This window comes from Stenella coeruleoalba (genome assembly GCF_951394435.1).
Source record: "Stenella coeruleoalba genome assembly, chromosome: 15".
NCBI lineage: Eukaryota > Metazoa > Chordata > Mammalia > Artiodactyla > Delphinidae > Stenella > Stenella coeruleoalba.
Window position 1 is genome coordinate 86,347,623 of NC_137161.1, and position 17,931 is coordinate 86,365,553.

Sequence of the window (17,931 nt, forward strand, 5' to 3'; positions counted from 1 at the left end):
TACAGACGAGGACATTGATGCACAGAGAGGTTAAGTGACTTGCCCAAGATCACACAGCTCTAGGTCACCAAGCCAGGCTTTGCCTCCAAATCATCCGTATTTTACAGACAGGCCACTGGGTCCCTCACCCGGCGCCGCAGTCTGCGTGTGAGCCACGGCTGCTTGCTGAGGAGCCAGCCCAGCCCCTCCAGGCAGTCCCTGCAGAAGCTCAGTGAACGTGCAATGGTCCAACCAACGAGCGAGCGCCCGGGTGAAGCGCAGCTCCACGTGCAGCGGACGAAGAGCCCGCTGCCGGGATTGCGGGTCGTCAGCGACTTCCCCGCCAGGCGCCCCTCGGCCTGGGGAAGGGGCCCTAGTGGGCGGAGCCTCGTCCAGCGTGCCAATGGCAGGGCGGGAGCAGGGAGGGGCGGGGCGCCCGGGCGGGGGCTGCGGGAGGCGGGGCCGGCGGGCGACCGGCCAATGGCGGCGCGGGGGCCGGGCGGCGGGCGGTGGGCGGGGGCGCGCGGAGGCGGCGGCGGCGGCGGTGGCAGCGGCGGCGAACAAAGAGGCGGCGGGCGCGGGCGGCCGACCGGAGCCGAGCGCAGCCGAGCCGGGCCGAGCCGGGCCGAGCCGGGCCGAGCCGGGCCGGGCCGGACCCAGGAGCGCGTGGGCGATGCGGGAGGCCAGGCCGGGGTCGGCGGGCCCCTGATCCCTGCGCCCCAGGCCAGCCAGGGAGCCCCGCGGCGCCGCGCGCTCTAGCCGCCGGCCCGCCATGGCCGGGGTCAGCTACGCGGCGCCCTGGTGGGTGAGCCTCCTGCACCGGCTGCCCCACTTCAACCTGCGCTGGGAGACCACCAGCAGCCAGTTCCGGCCCGAGGACACCGACTACCAGCAGGTGACGCGGGCCCCCTGGGTCGGGGATCAGATCTCGGGTCACGGCCCCCCTCCCTGCGGGTCACGATCCCCCTTCCCAGGGTCACGGCCCCCTCTTTCTACAAGGTCTGAAGACTCCCTATCCCCCACCGACGGTCACGGCCTCCTCCTCCTCCGTGGGTCCTGAGCCCCACTCCCCGAGGGTCATGGTCCCCTCCTCCTGGAGGGTCTAAAGGCTCCCCACCCTCCGTGGAGGATTATGGCCCACTCCTTCTCGTGGGTCATAGCACCGGTTCTTCTGGAGAGCCTCCTCCTGGGTCACAGGTCTCCCCTGCTTGAGAGTCTAAGGACCCCCCCCCCAATTCCCCACGGAGGGTCCACAGCCCTGCAGATTCTAGCCTTCTCTTCTCGAGCCACTGAGAGCCTCCTTTCTGGGGTTGGGAGGAGCTGCCTCCTTGCCCTCCACGGAGACCCCTCTGCCAGCTGTCAGTGCCTGCTAAGGCTCCTGCCCAGGGGCGGCCTGGGGGTGTTGCCAGGCAGAACTCCCTACCCAGAGGACCCAGGGCCCTGAGACCACGGCCGATGCCCGAGAACACTGGGTGAAGCCAGGTGGGGATTCCTCACCCCTCACCCCCAGCTGGGGAATCCCACTCACTGCCAGGCTTTTGGTGGGTGAGTGGTCTGGGTAGATGCCAGCCCTCCCTGGCTGGTAACGACCCCGTGCTGGGCGGCCAAGCTGTGGGATGTACACACAGTGCCTGCCCAGAGACCCGGCTGCCTGTAGCCCTGAGGGAGGGAGGCCTGGCCACGGGGACGCCAGATTGGCCTCAGTCTGGAAGGCTGGAAAAGGGGCTGCGCCTGGGCAGAGCTGGGGAGTGGCACGGACCCTTCGCAGCCCTCTCCCCGAGTAACCAGGCTGTACCAGTGGAGCCCCAGGTCTGGGGTCATGCCAAGCCCAGCACCACCCCTGCCACTGAGCCACTGCTCTTTGAGTGCCGGGCAGGGGACCTGGCTGTGGACATTTCCTTCCTGCCTGGGGATCCGGATTCCACACACCCAGTGACTGGGGTGCCTGGTCACCCAGAACACCTCTGAGTTCCTCTTTGGTGATGAATGCAGAGCCCCAGGGTGGGGTGGGAACGACTTTGCTCATAAGATGGCCTGGGAGTCCGATATCCGTGGACCGTGTCACCCCTCTCCAGTTCAAAGCTCTTTCCTCTTTGGTCTCCCTTGTACAGAGGTGGAGAACCAGAAGCACCTCAGCTCTGCAGGGGAGCCTGCCGCCCCAGCCTCAGTGCTCACGTGGTGCCCGGTCCCCCAGCCCTGCTGATCTGTCTCTAAGCAGACTAGAAAGGGGGCTAGGGATTGGCCCATGCACACCCAGGGACAGCAGGATTCTTATAAAACCAGACACCCGTGTTCTAGAAGCCCAGCCCTGGGGGGCTGACCCGTGTGAGGGCAACACCACTCCTCTGTGCACTCCACGAACTTCACCTGGGGTGGCCCTGCCACACCTGTTCCCGGGGCTCTGCTTCCACAGAACAGGACAATGTACCTTACTTTAGCAAGGTCTCTGCCACTTGTCAGTTCTGAAGCTCCAGGGGTACCCGGGGTGTCTGTGACCCACGTGGGGCTTTCCTGCTGGCCCGTGGGCTGCCACCTGCCCGTGCTGCCCACCACGGTTGAACTGGCTGCCATCCCTCCTGCCCTCCGAGGCGCCCGGACCTGCGGTGGGAAGCGAGCGAGGGGCCGACGCCTGCAGCCCCTGGAGGCGTCGGGAGTGGTGGCCAGGCCCCTCTCCGCTCAGCCCAGCCTCCCGCAGGGCCCTTTGCTCCTGAGCGGGCCCTGGTTTCTGCCGCGGGGGAGGTTCTGACTCACTCTCTCCTCCTCTCCCCGCGGAGCAGAATTAGCTGTTGAATAATTCACGGTGTGGAAAGCAGCCTGGCTCCGTCCCCCGCCACCTCGCTGCTGGCTCGGGGCTGTGGAGCTAGCTGGACCTGGGAGGACCTGGGAGTCGTCCTGCCCCTACCCTCCTGTGCTGGTGCTTTCGGGCAAGCACTTGACCTCTGAGCCTTCACTGCCTCGTTCCTGAAACTGGGCCGGTGCGCCGTCTGTGCGGGGCGGGTAGGGGAGCGAGGGCCCGTGCTCCTGCTCTGTGCTGGGTGTGCAGCCTAAACAGCTCCCTCTCTGGGTGGGTGGGCGAGGGCTTGGCGTGGGCCCTGGCCTGGGGCCTCTTCCTGCCTCCCCTGGGGGAGCATTCCTAGCTGTGGGGGCATGGCCACCCTCATCCCGCGGCTGGGCGGTGGACCCCGTATCCTCCTGACTTGGGGCACCCCTCTTGGCCTGGGAGCCTGTCTGTGTCTGGCACGCACCTGGGCTGCAGGGGCCTGGCAGTCTTCTCCCCACATGTGGGCTGGGCCCAGCCGGGGAGGGGCTTCTGCTTCCCAGGCCGCCCAGAGGAAGCGGGGGCCCTGATGCAGGAGTAGAGGGGTGGTATGGCCTGGGGAGACCAGCTGTTAACCTTCGCTCTTTCCTGCCCACACCATCCACTGCTGGGAGCCCGGTGAAACCCAGTGGAAACCCCATGGGCCAGACCCTGTTTGGGGGTGCTGTTTGGGGCTATCGCTAGCCTTTTCTCACACAAATCTGGAAGATGAGGACAGTCGTCTCCATTGTACAGATTAGCAAACTGAGGCTTAAAGAGGCGATTGGCTGAGAATCACATAGCGAGTGGGTGGTAGGGCCGGAATCCTGCTTCAGGCCCCTTGCCCCTGCCCCCCTAGGAGCCAGAGTCAGCCTTGGGGGACAGGGGCTTCCTGAGTCCCCGAGGGCTGGCCCCCTGCAGGGGATGTGACTGAGGGATTAGGTGCTGAGGGAGGCTGTTCTGCGGGCTCTCAGCGCCCTGGCTGGCCCGTGCTAGGGGCTTGGCGCCTCTGCAAGACCAGGGGTCGGGTTTTGCATCCTAAAGGCTTGTGATTTCTCTTGGCCCCGTATTCCTGGGGCCTCCACCCTGGAGAGGAGGGGCTCCCTGGCCGCGACTCCTGTCTCTTGGGGGCTCATGCTGTTGCGCAGGACGGTGCTGCTGCGCGTTCTGTGGGGCCTGAGGGGTTGTGCGGGCTGGCAGGTGCTGGAAGGGGCAGAAGGCTTCTGGGGTCTGCTGTGTGCCTCCCCACCCCCGCACCTGCCTGCTTGGCTGCCGGTCTGGCTCCCCTGGGACTGGGCTCTTCCCAGCATGCCAGGGGCTCCCCAAACCTGGGGCAGCTGACGGGCGGGATGCTCGTTTTACAGGGGAGGGGTCGCAGGCCCAGAGGAGGGAGGAGACTCCCTGGTGGTTGCGTAGCCTGTGACCTGATGTGGCTTGAGGCCAGTCTGTCCTCCGTGGTGAAGGTCAGGGCTGTCATGGCTGCAGGCGGGGGCTGGGGGGAGAGTCTCAGAGCCCTCTCTGCAGACCGGCGTGCGGGTGCCTGGCTGCGGGGTGCCCAGCCTGGGCTCGAGTTCTGTAGCTTCCCACCTGTGTGACCTTGGGTGGGTCCATCCACCTCTCTGGGCTTCACCTTGGGGATCTGCCCCCTTAACTCCTACCAGCCCTTCCCGACTCCCCACTCCCAAGCCTCCCACACCCCTAGTGTCCTGAGGTCGAGGTCACACTCACTCTCTGCCCTCAGTCCCTCTCGTTGTCACTCACTGTCTCCCCCAGTTAAGGGGAGACTGGAAGCTGTGAGCTGGAGGACAGTACAGGCTGGTGTGATGGTGCTGCGATCAGGTCAGGACTAGGCCTGCGGAAGTCCAACAGTCAGGGAAGGCTTCCTGTAGGAGGCGCTACCTTGCCTGCCGTGGAGGCGGTGAGCCAGGCTCTGAACGACCAGAAGGCGAGGATCTGCCTGGAGCTTGGCGTGCAGTGGGCATAGCAGCTCACCTTCCACGTCGGCCCAGTGTGTGGGGCCCTGAGTGCTTTGGATGTTCCCATCGAGACCCTAAAGATAAGACCGAGGTGGCTGTGCAGAGACCTTGGGGAAGAGAGTTCTAGGCGTTGGGAACTGCCCGTGCAAAGGCCCTGAGGCAGAGAGAAGCCTGGGCCTCAGCCCAAGATAAGGGAGTCCCTCTGATCTGAACGTGCTGCCTCAGAGCTGGTGAGTGCTCTGTGCCCGGGGCTGTGTGAGGCCAGCCTGGAAGGCCACTTAGGCAGGACCCACAGGAGCCAGTAGTCTCCTAGCAGAGACCACAGCACCCTGGTTCAATGCTGTGACTCAAGCAGGGTCAGCGTGTGCCTGTGAATGAGACTGGCTCCGTTGGCACCATCTCCACGATCAGGAGGAAATTCACTCTGGTTAAAAACAGCATTTATCGCCTCTCTTCTTGTTTATGAAAGTAAGACACATTCATGGAACACTTGGAAAATAGGAAAGAGTGTGGAGACAGGAAAAAACGTCCCTCTAGCTGGAGTCTGTCCGCGCGCTTATACCTGGGGAGGGGTGCCGCCTAAGACTAGAACTCGTCACCGGCGTTTAAACGTCACGTCTTTTGGACCATGTCCTTGGTCCATGGTTCTTGGCGCTTGCCCAGCGTCCCACGACACCAGGATTCTGAGGCTGCGAGTGACAGAAACGTGCCACACGTAACAGAGCACACCGAGGGGCTGCGTGGAAGCGTCTAGAGCACGCCCTGCGCGGACAGCAGCTGCGAGGGTGCAGGGCCTGTGCATTGGGGGGGGGCAGGGAAGCTAGGCGAAATCAACTTCGTCTGTTTCGCTCTTAGCCAGTGCCCCGGCGCTGGGGAGAACCGGCTGTCACGTGGCCCTCTGGCTGGGAGGTGAGGCTGCTGGCTGCCTCTGCCGCCAGGTCTACACCCTCTGAGGGGTAGGTGTTGGGGCCACCAGGCTCTGCGCCGCCGGGCCCCATCTTTGGGCCTTTCTGGGGCTCCTGGTTTTCTCGGGTCTGAAGATGCGGTGACCAGCTCTGTCCCCAGCACTGTACTGCCCTGCCTGGGGGACAGAACAGCTGGGAGGGCGCCTGTTTCGGCTCTGACCAGGGGCTCTTGGTCAGGCTCTGGGCTGGGTGCTCTGTGTCTCTGACCCCCAAGCTACAGCTGCTCTACCGAGAGGCTCGTGACATTTGTCTAGTAAGCTGTTTGTTTCTGGGAAGCCAAACAGTAACACTACAGAAGTGAAACTGAGGCCCCTGGCCAGCCGGCATCAGTGGGCTGGGAGACACGGACAGGCCCAGCTCCAGCCCAGCGCTGCCCTGCCTGCGGCCACAGCCCCTGTTGCGCTTTCCGAGTCTGGTCCCCCCAGCAGGAGCTAGTCCACGAAGGCTCAGAGGGTGTTGGGACCAGACCCCACTGGCCAAGGCAGCTCTGCTGAGTCCTTGGCTGGAGAGGAAGAGCCGAATCTGCAGCCCAGGGACTGGATCACAGAGAGGGAAAGTGCCCCACATGGCCCCCGAGGAACTGGGGCGCGTGACAGAGGGCGGGTGCGGCAGGACCCAGGAGCGCCTGGCTGTGCCCATTGCTGCCTCCTCGGATCTGCCGGGAGCCCACCCAGAGCCCTGTGCTGGGCCGGGACACACACACGGCCCCCAGGCGGCTCTCAGGGGCTTCCCGGGATCTTGGGGAGGGTGAGGACCCAGACCCACGGTCGGGTTGCTGCAGCTCAGCGTGACGAGCTTGGCACACACCAGGCACTGTCGCCCAGAGCAGGGAGCCACACGCTGCCAGAGGTGGGAGGTGCTTTGCAGAGGACACCCGTGGCTGAGGTCCCAGGCCTGCCCGGGCGTCCCCGCTGCAGAGTCCCCTCATGCCCCAGAATTGGGTCTGCGCCTGCCCTGCTGGACTCCCGAGGGGCCCACGCACCGCTGACATCTGAGGCAGCGGGTGCCCTTCGTGCCACGGACGGGGCTGTTGGAGGCTGCAGTGGGCCTCCAGGCCTCCAGTCCAGTGGCAGGGGCAGGACAGGGCCTGCGCCTGGTGCCAGCTGGCCCTGAGGCTGCTCGGGTTCTTGTCCAAAGTCGGGGCAGGCGCCCGGTGTGCCCTCAGGGAGCAGGGCCAGGGGAGGGTTGAGTGACCTCCTGGGCTGGGCCTGGCGGATTTGAGGGGTGCCAGGGTCTGCCCGTGGGCTGGGCAGGCTGCCGGGGGGGCGCTGCCTCCCTTCACACTGCCCCCCACTCGGGGCCTGGGCTCTTCATGTGCCGCTGGGCTCGTGCACACGCAGGCTGCAGCGCCCGCTTGGTGCGCCCCTCCCCTCTTGGGAGGTGGCCGGCTGAGGCTGGGTCCCCTCAGAGCGGCAGGTGGGCTCTGAACGGTAGGTGTGCCAAGGGTGCTTGGTTTTGTCCGCAGCACCCTCTAGGGCCAGGCGTGTGCTGTGTTGGCCGAGGGCATGGGGTGAGGCCGGGCTGCCCAAAGCCTGAGTGGCCCCTTGCTTCTGCCTCTGAGAAGAGCGCCAGGCACGGTGCCACTCTGCCCGGCTCCCCCGCTCCCCTGGGCTGGGTTCCTGACCGTTGTGAGGGGCCCTCCAGACAGCTGACCCCCGAGTCGGGTTGGGCTGTGCCCCGGGGTGGAGACGAGCCCTGGGCTGGGCTCTGGTCTGGATGACGATGTGACCGCCCGTCTGGTAGCTCCTGGCTACATCTGAGGCCTGTTGCGTGCGCCCCCAGGGGTGGCGGGTGGAGAGGCGCTTGCAGACAGGCTGGTGAAGAGCAGAGGAGTTTTCTGGGTGTCATGCTGGGAGACGTGTTAGGGCACTGGACCGAAATAGACACGCTCGCGGCTTCGAGGGCCGCGCCGGCGCCATGTTCTCTGGTGTCTGTTCCCTCCGCCAGCAGGCGGGGCGTGGGCAGTGGGAGGGCGGGGCCTCGGTGTCCTTCCACGTGGCCCACAGGCCTGGAGGGCAGCAGAGAGTGCCGAGCCTGGGGGATGACCGACCAGAGCTTCTCCCTGGGGCTTCACCCAAGTCCCGCCTCGCTGGGCCTGTGTCCCGGTGATTCCTGGCGGGGCAGGGCGGTGTGTGCCCGTGAGGATGGAGGTGCAGCTGGAGTGTGTCTGTGCAGCCTGGTGGCCTGGACCTAGGACCTCAGGGTGAGGGGACTTGGCCAGAGAGCTGGGCCCCTCCCGGCTGCTGCATGCTGGCCACTGGCTGTGCTCTCTCCAGGCATGGCCACGAGCTCACCATCGTGGAATCTGTGAAACCCCAGCCTGGCTCGGTGGAAAATCTGTTTTTAATTTCTGGCCGGCATCTGGGAGCCCCAGCCAAGTGTGTTCGGGCTGGGGAGCAGCGGCTGCACACCCAGCTCGGCTCCACGGCCCTCAGCACCCAGCCAGCCTGGCCCGGGGGGTGAGGGGGTCTCTTCTGGAACTTTCCTCAGGAGGCCTGTGCTGGCCCACACCCTGTTACTCCATTACTCGAGTGTGGGGGCCCTGGGCGTCCCTGCTGGCCCCAGCCCCTGGCCTGGAGGACGGTGCCACCCCTGGCCTGGGGGACGGTGCCACCCCTGGCCTGGGGGACGGTGCCACCCCTGCCCTGGAGGACGGTGCCACCCCTGGCCTGGGGGACGGTGCCACCCCTGGCCTGGGGGATGCGTGCCACCCCTGCCCTGGGGGATGGGTGTCACCCCTGCCCTGGGGGATGGGTGTCACCCCTGGCCTGGGGGATGGGTGTCACCCCTGCCCTGGGGGATGGGTGTCACCCCTGCCCTGGGTGGTCTGGGCACCAACAAGGCCGTGTGTGTAGCTTGGCTACAGTGGGTGCCGAGGCAGAGGGCCAGCACTAGGGGCGGAGGCAGTGCCATGTGGGGTGCGTCCTTCCCAGTGGGAGACCGCAGACGTAGGAGCTGTGGCAGCAGCTCAGCCTGGTGCCCCTCCCCTTTCCTCTCCCAGGCCCAGGGCTCCAGCCAGGACATCTCTGGGTTCCTAGAGGGTGCCTTGGGGTGTGGGATGCTGCCAGCCTCCTGGACGCCCTGACCTGGTCTCTTCCTCTGGAGAAGGGCCTTTGGCAGCCCCAGGGCTGAGGTGGACAAGCCCCAGAGGCACTGGAGGGGTCCCTGGCTCCCCCTTCCCACTCCATCCCTATCTACTGGAGCCGCCGCCCCGCTGCCTTGGTCACAGCTGCCAGGGCCTCCCAGGACGCAGGTCTGCAGCCTGGACCTGGTGCTGGGCCCTCACTCGCACTGTCCCTCTCTGGGAGTGCTCACCCCACACCTCACCGTGCCCTGCGGGCACCCGCTGACCCTGTAATGGCAGTTTAGGGCACCCCCGGAAGCTCCTGCACCCCTCCCCCGATCTCCCTGGTTCCCACAGTCTGTGCTTCCAGGCCTGCACTGCTGGGGTCTTGGGAGATGCCAGCCCACCAGGAGCTGTGTCTGCGGGTCCCATGTCCCCGTCCCCAGGGCCAGGCCTGGCGCTGAGTATGGACACCCTGTGTGTAGTGGTCCTCAGTCGGGCCAGCTCCGGAGGCCCTGTGCGTGGTGAGGCCGGTGTGGCCGACGTGAGGACACGGCAGTGCGGGCCGGTGAGCTCCCGGGTCCCGGGTGGAATTTGGACTTGCCTCCTCTTTGGAGCTCGCTGTTTACCAGCTGGCCAGGCCACCTCCCCGGAGAGTTGGTACAGGGGGAGGGGGGCAGCCCTTCTCCGGGGGCTCCCGCTCTGGCAGGCACACAGCCCTCCCAGCGGTGGGACCTCAGGCTGCGGTCACGCCCCCGGGCTGGGATCCCGGCCCCACCCCACTAGCACATGACCTGAAGGAAGAGCCCGATATCCCGGAGCCTACCCAAGTCACCCCTGGACTGATGGTCCCAAGTCTCCCTGCCAGCGCCGGCGCCTGGGTGCACGTGATTTCCCACAAGGAGGCCCCGCCACTGGGACGGCAGGGTGGTGGGGAAGCGGCCTCTGGCGTTGTGCTTGGGGCAGCCATGGGCCCACACTTCCCATCAGAACCTCCGTGGGGGTCTCCCAGTGGGGCGGTGTCTCCCCAGCCTGGCCGCGGGACAGGCCAGCTCTCGGGGTCAGTTGCTGGTGGCACGGCAGCGGCTCTGCCGGCAGGGCTGCGTGTTCAGCAGGCAGTGTGTCCGTGCTTCTGATGTGCTCCCCGCGTGTGGCGTGCTCCCTCGCAGGCTTCCGTGCCACGTGCTGCCAGGACGCCTAGCTGAGCTGCCTGTGCAGGTGACACGTGGAGGTGCTGCGCAGGGTCACGCGTGGCCCTGCCGGCCTGGTGGCCTGGGGCCTCCTGGTGCAGCCTGAGCCGGCGCTGTGTGGTGCGCATACCCGTGCGCTGACAGCCCACATCTGGGCTGTGCCGAAGGAGCAGAGCGGGCGGCGGGGGGGTGCACAGCAGGTCGTGGCGGGGACAGGCCTCCAGCCTTGTGCGCTCTCACGCTGTGGCCTTCCGGCTGCGATGGGGCTCAGCCTCTGCTGCACGGGCTTTTATTAGTAAGATCTGGTGACACACCATGGCCCTCCCCTTGCAGGGCCGGCTGGATAGCCCCCTTGTAGCCGGACTGAGCTGGGGATCCGCCCCCCCTGTTGGGACCACCCACCTGCACAGGGAGCCCGCTGAGGCTCACACAGAGGCCACCTCTGCCCTCGGGCCCCTGTCCCTTGTCCCCTCGCCGGGGCTGGGAGGACCCGCTGGAGGCCAGGGACTTGTCGGGTCCCCTGATAGGCCTCAGATGTGGGCCTGGGCCTGAAATGGGACGGAGTGAGGCTTCAGACCCTGAGCTCTGGCTCATCAGGTGTTTCCAGAGCCGGTGGGGACTTTGGGGGCCTTAGGGCCTGGGGGGAGCGCCTGGGCACAGGGCCGGGCAGGGGCCTCCCTGATGGATACATTCCACGGCCGGGGCTGCAGGGCCTTGGGGCCGGTGGGGTGGGCTAGGGCTGAGAAACAGCAGCTGTAGGGCCGGGAGGGGTGGGTGGACAGGCCCCCCCAGCCCCGTGCACGCGTGCCCACGCCAAGTCCTCCCAGCACAGTGCTTGAGGCGCGCTCAGGTGGCGGGCGGCCAGCGCTGTGGCGCGCGGTCAGGATACGGGCCCCAGCGCCTTGTCTCGCCTGACTGAGTGCTGACATCACTTCCATCACAGACGGAAAATTCCATTTGGTCAGAGCCCAGATGCTGATCAAACATTTCCCATTCAGAGGGGACGCCAGGCTGTTGAAAGGGAAGGCGGGGCCGCCACGGGAACGCCAGGGGAAGGCTGTTCTCTGGACGAGGGCAGAGGTCAGGCCAGGCCCGCCGGCCCCTGGCAGGAGGAAGCAGCCGCCCGCTGCCGTGTGCCCCAGGCCTGGCCCCGGCACCCACGTGGGCTCTGCTGGTCTGCAGCAGTGGGCTGGGACCCTGTGTCATCCAGGAAGAGGGTGCTGACACCTCTCCACAGGGCTGAGTGAGGCTGTCCTGGTGGAGGCCCCGCAGCCTGCCTCCCGGGGCTGTGCCAGGGGCCCACGAGCAGCCCAGTGGGGTCCAGGTTTAAGGCTGGCCTCGTCCAGGAGGAAGCCGTCCTGCCAGAGAGGGAGCTGGCCCAGGCTGTCAGAGCTCCCCCCAAGGGGAGAGAAACACAGGGGCCCCGTGTTTCCGAGTGTCCACTGTGGGCCAGGCCTCAGGGCCAGAGGGGGCACCACCTCAGCTAAATCGATGAGCTGAGCGAGGCCTTTCCAGCGCCCCCTAGGGGAGGTGTGGGCAGACAGACCCGGCGCTTAAAGGGTGGAAATAGGGCCCTGTCATCACGGTCAGGAAGGGCTTTCTGGAGCTGGGCAGACAGCACAGGAGGGGAGGGGGCGGAACCCCAGCTGCCCGGATGCCTGGCTTCCTGTGTGTTGGGCTAAAGGGGTGACATATAGCACCTGGGTCTCTGCCTGTCCTTGCCTTCAGGGAAGCCTCTGGAAGTCACTCTCCTGCCCTCAGGTACCCCTCCCGGAGCCCCGGGACACACTCTCACCCTCAAGGCCCTGGACCCGGGGCTCCCCGGCGCTGGGCCTGCCTTGCCCCTGCCTGTCACTTGTTCAGCCCGTGAGGCAGGGGTGGGACAGGAGGCTCCTCCCCCAGGGCTGTGACTCTTAGGGCCCCCAGGCAGGTGGCTGTGGCTGTGCCTGTGCGTGAGGCTGCCCTCGGCTGGCTGACGCCTCTCTCCGCTCCCCGTCGCTGGCAGGGGTCCGATGCCCAGGTGCTTGGGAACCCCTCCCCGCCTGCCCCCCCAAGACCACAGAGCTTCCAGCCACAGGCTGCTGTTGGCACTGCTGCTGGGAGCTCAGGGGCGGCAGCTTCACGTGCGTGTGTGTGAGTGTACGTGTGTGGGTGTGAGTGAGCATGTGAACACGTGTGGGCATGAATACGCGGGGGTGGGCGTGAACGTGCACACGCCCACTTTGTCCGTGAGCGGCCTGGACTCCCCCCCAGCAGCTGGGACAGCGGCTCCCTTTCCCCAGCCCACCTGGCTGCGTGGGTAGAGCTGGCCTGGGAGCAGTACCCCGAGGGCTCCCCACGGAGGCACTGTTCTAGGTCTTTATGGGTGTTAGCTCGTTTCATCTCACAGCAGCCCTGCTAGGTAAGGGAGTGACGCCACTGTCCCTGTTCTATACGTGGGGAAACTGAGGCACAGGGACACTGACCCACGGTCACATTCTAGAAGCAGGCAAAGCAGCGTTCGAACCCCAGCCCTCTGGTTCCCCTCAAGACTAGCCGCCCCCCTGGGCTGGGCAGGAGCCACTCCCTCACACCTCTGTCCAGCAGCAGGCGGTTCTGCCTCCTGGTGGGGACACCCGGGGTGTCCCTCCCCTCGACCTCTGCTCCTGGGGGACTGGGCACCAGCAGGGACTGCAGCATCGCCATAAGCCGGCCCTTCTCCCACGTGACAGCTGGGAGGGACTGGGAAATGTCACATTCCCAGAAGAGGAAGCCGGGCCTGCGGGAGCCGCACTGGCTCTCACGCGGCAGAGCTGGGAGCAGGCCAGGGGCCTCCCACGGCTGGCTGAAAAGAGCTACTGGCAGGTTTCTGGGTTCGTGTTTTAATTATAAAGGTAGTATGGTTCGCGGTTTAGGGAAAAAAAAAAAAAGATAACCAAAAAGGAAAAAAGAAAAAAAAAAGAACCCAACAACAAAAAACAAACGAAATCAAAGCTGTAGGAGATCCAAGTGCGCCTCCCAGGTGCCCAGGCCTGGCACGGCGCCTTCTGGGCAGTGTCAGCTGTGGTGGCCTCTGCCCAGAGGGCTCTCCCCCGACCTGCTGGATGACGATGCGCCCTTGCAGACTCGCCCTGCTACTCCTGCCTGTTCTGATTGTTCTGTTCTTCATGGCCCGGCTCCCATCCAGCAGGCCCCAGCCCCGGCCTCCTGCAGCAGCCGGGCAGCCCCGAGGACGGGGGGTCTGCCTGTCGGGCGCCTGCCAGGCCCTGGCACCTGACACGTTTCCCAGACAAGCGGTGAGCCCAGCTGTGCCCCACCCCGGCCTTGCCCCAGGCGCTAGGATCCTGCTTGGCCAGTGACGCTTATCTTACCTTAGTTTTCTCATCTGGCGAACGGGAGTGGTGGTCCTGGCGCCACCCAGGCGGTGGTCTAGGCCCGCGAGCTGTTTGGCAAGCCCCGATGACCGTGTGAACCCTGGCCTCGTGCGCTGCCAGGCTGGGTGGACTCAGGGCCCCAGCGGGGGTGCCGCCTGCCCTGGGCCCGATCCCCAGCTTCCTCACCCCAAGAGGGGTTTCCTTGAGGGGGTGCGTGTAGATGTACTGATTTCAGCATCAGCTCCACGCACGCTGTGTTCTGCACGTGGGGGCGGGTGAGGGGATCCGGCAGGAGAGGTGGCGCGAGGTGGGGGGTGGTAGGCGGGCTCCGGCTGCGGCAGGAGGGGCAGCGGTCGCTGCCAGCGCTCGGCCGAGCTGGGGCTGGCGGGGGCCAGGCTGGTGAATGGGGCTCGTCGCTGGTGGAGACGTCTCGGCAGGCGTGTGGCGTGGTCCGACTGAGGATTTAGGGGAGCAGCCCGCAGGCGGGGGCGGCAGGGCCTGCGGCCGCGGTGCTTGGTCTCCAGCTCGTGCTTGGTCTCCAGCTCGTGCGTGTGAAGGCGGAGCCCACGAGGCGGTGCTGTTCTCGCACCCTGCTGTGTGCTGTGGGCTGGGGCAGGTGAGTCCCTTCCCCCATGACTGGCGCCTGTCCCTGTGACGGCCCTTGATTTCCACCGGAGACCCCCTGCTGTGGCCTGGCTGGTGTCCCTATGTGACCTTGGACAACCTCTCTCCCCCCGCCACTGGCCTCGGGGTCCCCTCTGTGACGCGAGCACCCTGGGCCCGCTCCCTTCCCCCACCCAGCTGGTGGGCCAGGGTGGCCAGGTCCTGTCAGACCCTCCTGCCTGTGCTGCAGCCCCGTGGCGGTGCCCCGGCCTTTCCCAAGAGGGTGCCCCCTGCTGGGCCTCACGCGGGAGGGCAGAGGCCCAGCCTCCAAACAGCACATCGGCCCCAGGGCACCCACGTGGCTTTGGATCATGGCTGGAGGTGCAGGCCCCGGTCAGGGGGAAGGTGGGAGAGCCCTGCCTCGGGTGTGGGGGTCATCAGGGATGGAGGGCTGGGCAGGCTGGCTGCTGGGAGGGCAGGGGGTGCCGTCCTGCGTCTGCCGCCTGGCAGCTGTCTCCTGGGAGACAGCCGCTGGGCACCAGCGCTGTGATCCAGCGGTCCCAGTGCCTCTGTGGCTGAGCCTCTGGTCCCGAGGGGGCCCCGCAGGGGGCAGGCGGGCCTGGGGCGTTCCACCCCCCGGTGGCTCCCTAGGCTCACGGCCACGTCGCTGAGTGTCAGGATGCGGAGAGGGTGTTTCCAGGTCCCCCTGAGGTCTGCTTCTCTGTAGTAGTGCCGGCAGGGGCAGCTAAGGGGTGTCCATGGTCGCACCACCGTGGGGTGGGCACCTCTCTGTGGTACTTACTTGGACCCCCCACGAGGTGTGCACGGTCAGGGCTAGCCTGCTGCCCTGCAGCCCTGTGTCAGCTGCCACTCAACCCAGCAAAGCACGTGTGGGCAGAAAGGCTGTGATGTGGGCGCATGGGTTCTTCCTCCTTACCTCCTCTGAGGCTGTTGTTTGTTTGTTTGTTTGTTTGGGGTTTTTTTTGCGGTACGGGGGCCTCTCACTGTTGTGGCCTCTCCCGTTGCGGAGCACAGGCTCCGGACGCGCAGGCTCAGCGGCCATGGCTCACGGGCCTAGCCGCTCCGCGGCATGTGGGATCTTCCCGGACCGGGGCACGAACCTGTGTCCCCTGCATCGGCAGGCGGACTCTCAACCACTGCGCCACCAGGGAAGCCCTGAGGCTGTTTTTTTAACTGGTGAAATGGTGGTGAAGCACTGGGCCAGGCAAACTGAAGAGCGTGGTGCCCAGACCAGGCCGGGCTGGTGCCTGTTGTGACAGATGAAGGCTCTGGGCTGTGTCCCTGTTACCCTGTCCACCTGAGGCCCCAGCCCAGGACTGAGCCCGCAGCGCGTGTCACCGCTGGATCCAGTCAGCTGCTTTCCGTGGGGGATGCTGGCCTCAGTGACAGAAGGGTGCTGGGGGGCAGTTCCTCGTCCCCCGGTGCCTCCTGGGATGTGGTCGGAGCGTGCTGGCCCTTCCGGCTGCCCGGGGCTCAGGGGCTCACAGAGGCGGTCAGATCCAGAGTAGTCTCCGCACTCAGGGTGAGGATGGTGACAGTGCTGACGGCCCCACACCCAGGGCCCTGCAGCAGGTGTGGGTGGCCTTCCCTGAGACTCTGTGCCTACCTCTTGTGGGGAGGCAGCATCACCCCCTGTTTACAAAAGAGAAACTGAGGCTCAGGGAGAGTAAGGGCCTTCCCTGGCCACGTGGCCAGTCAGCAACTGTGCTGGCCCTGCCCAGGGTCCCCCGCCAGCACCTCCTCACAGCGCCTGGGCCGGAATCCCTGTTCAAAGATATGTGCCTTGGGCTCTGGGGCCCAGGATGTGGTGGGCTCCCGTGGGGAGCACACAGGGCCTGGGCAGGGTTAGGAGAAGGGATCCCATGGTCTTGCCCACCTGGGCCCTCCCAGTGGGGCTTAGAGTCTTGGTGTCTAGGAATGAAGACATGAGTCAGGGGTCCCGAGTCTGGGGTCCTGAGTCTGGGTGACCACAGGCACATCACCCAGGTGCTGGGAGCCTCTATCCCCAGGGCTGGGGGAGGGTTCAGTGGGAGAGCGTGCCGGTCCCGTGGCCCAGGCGCAGGTGGAATTCGCTGGTACTGCAGTTGGGTGCAGAGCCAGGGCGGGGGTCCACACCTCCAGCACCACTTCCCAACCTCCCTCAGGCGCTGCTGCTGCTGGGGGCGGCCGCGCTGGCCTGCCTCGCCCTGGACCTCCTCTTCCTGCTCGTCTACTCCTTCTGGCTGTGCTGCCGGCGGCGCAAGAGCGAGGAGCACCTGGACGCCGACTGCTGCTGCACCGCGTGGTGCGTCATCATCGCCACTCTGGTCTGCAGGTGAGCGCGCGGGGCGGGCCGGGTGGGGGCGTGGCCAGCGAGGGGCGTGGCCAGACTGGGAGGGGCGGGCAGGATAGAGGGGTGACTGGGCCGAGAGGAGAGGGGCCGGGTGGACCGGCCGGGGGCGGGGCGGGGCGGGGCAACCTGGGGGCGGAGCGGGCCGGGGCTCCCGGGCCTGTGCCCTCATGCGGCCCCGCCCTGTCCCAGCGCCGGTATCGCCGTGGGGTTCTACGGCAATGGGGAGACCAGTGACGGCATACATCGGGCCACCTACTCGCTCCGCCACGCCAACCGCACGGTGGCGGGGGTCCAGGACCGCGTGAGTGGCCGCATGGGAGGGGCCTCTTTTCCTGCTCCTAAACTGCGTGTGTGCGCGTGTGCCCCAGTGTGTGGGAGCGAGGCGTGGGCGTGTGTGGGAGCGGGCCCGTGCCCCGGCTCACGCCACCCCGAACCTGGCGCAGGTGTGGGACACCGCAGCTGCCCTGAACCGCTCGGCGGAGCCCAGCCTGCAGAGCCTGGAGCGGCAGCTGGTCGCCCGGCCAGAGCCCCTGCGGGCTGTCCAGCGGCTGCAGAGCCTGCTCGAAACGCTGCTGGGCTACACGGCCGCCATCCCATTTTGGAGGAACCCAGCCGTGTCTCTGGAGGCGCTGGCCGAGCAGGTGGACCTCTATGACTGGTACAGGTGCGGCCCTCTTTCCTTCCTGCCCCGCTCGGTTCCCACTAGTCTCTACGGGCCAGTCGGCGCCCAGCTCCCAGTGCCTGAGGTCTTTTGGGGCGAGGGGCTGGGGCCACTGGTGGTCACTGTGGCAGGAGTCCCCCATGGGGACATACGTTACAAGAGTGAGGGCAGTCTCCATATCCCAGAACTGCCTGTGGAAGCTCCTCTGGGCTGTTTGCCCGGCTCTGCCCCAGCAGCCCCTTTCTGCCGCCCTGGGATTGGGCCCCCTGGGCCCGGCCCATGTGTACGCTGTGCCCCCAGGTGGCTGGGCTACTTGGGCCTGCTGCTGTTCGACGTGGCCATCTGCCTCCTGGTACTGGTCGGCCTCATCCGCAGCTCCAAGGGGATCCTGGTCGGGTGAGTCTGTGGGCCCTCAGGGCAGGGGGAGGGGGTGGGGCACCTGCAGCGCCCCCGAGTCAGCCCTGTCCCACCCTCCTGTCTGTGGGTCCAGCCTGGCACGGGGTGCAGGCCTCATCCCGGCCTGGAGGGTGCTGACTGACTCTCTTTGCCCCAAGGGTCTGCCTGCTGGGGGTCCTGGCCCTAATCATCAGCTGGGGCGCACTGGGCTTGGAGCTGGCCGTGTCTGTGGTAGGTGATGGAGAGCACAGGTGGTCCCCGTCTGCTGGCCAAGCACGGGGGGTGGGGTGGGGGATGCCACACTCATCACCCCTCCCCTCTTCCCCTGGGGGCCTGTCGCGGGCACACGGCCCGTCAGTCCCCGCCGCCCGCAGACTCACGCCACCTTCCTGAGCCAAATGCAGACCCTGGGGGACCAGGCTCCACCCCTGAGAGCTGAGGGGTCTGGGGCGGGGGGACGCCCAGCTCAGTCATCCCATCCTCCTTGCCTGCACCCACCCCAGGGCTCCAGCGACTTCTGCGTGGACCCCGACACCTACGTGACCAGGATGGTGGAGGAGCACTCGGTGCTGAGCGGGGGTGAGTCTGCAGTTG

The 17,931-nt window shown here is 66.6% G+C and overlaps 1 protein-coding gene across 1 annotated transcript in view; it reads left to right on the plus strand.

Annotated features, from left to right (window-relative positions):
* Positions 1-526: 526 nt before the first annotated feature.
* The window catches only part of TTYH3 (tweety family member 3), a 29,173-nt gene continuing 11,768 nt past the window's right edge, over positions 527-17,931 (plus strand). Inside the window, exons 1-7 of the mRNA XM_079945733.1 lie at positions 527-874; positions 16,093-16,262; positions 16,470-16,581; positions 16,724-16,944; positions 17,242-17,337; positions 17,496-17,568; positions 17,841-17,916. Coding sequence (XP_079801859.1) covers positions 752-874; positions 16,093-16,262; positions 16,470-16,581; positions 16,724-16,944; positions 17,242-17,337; positions 17,496-17,568; positions 17,841-17,916 — 871 coding nt within the window. The 5' untranslated portion in view covers positions 527-751. The remainder of the gene's footprint in view (positions 875-16,092; positions 16,263-16,469; positions 16,582-16,723; positions 16,945-17,241; positions 17,338-17,495; positions 17,569-17,840; positions 17,917-17,931) is intronic.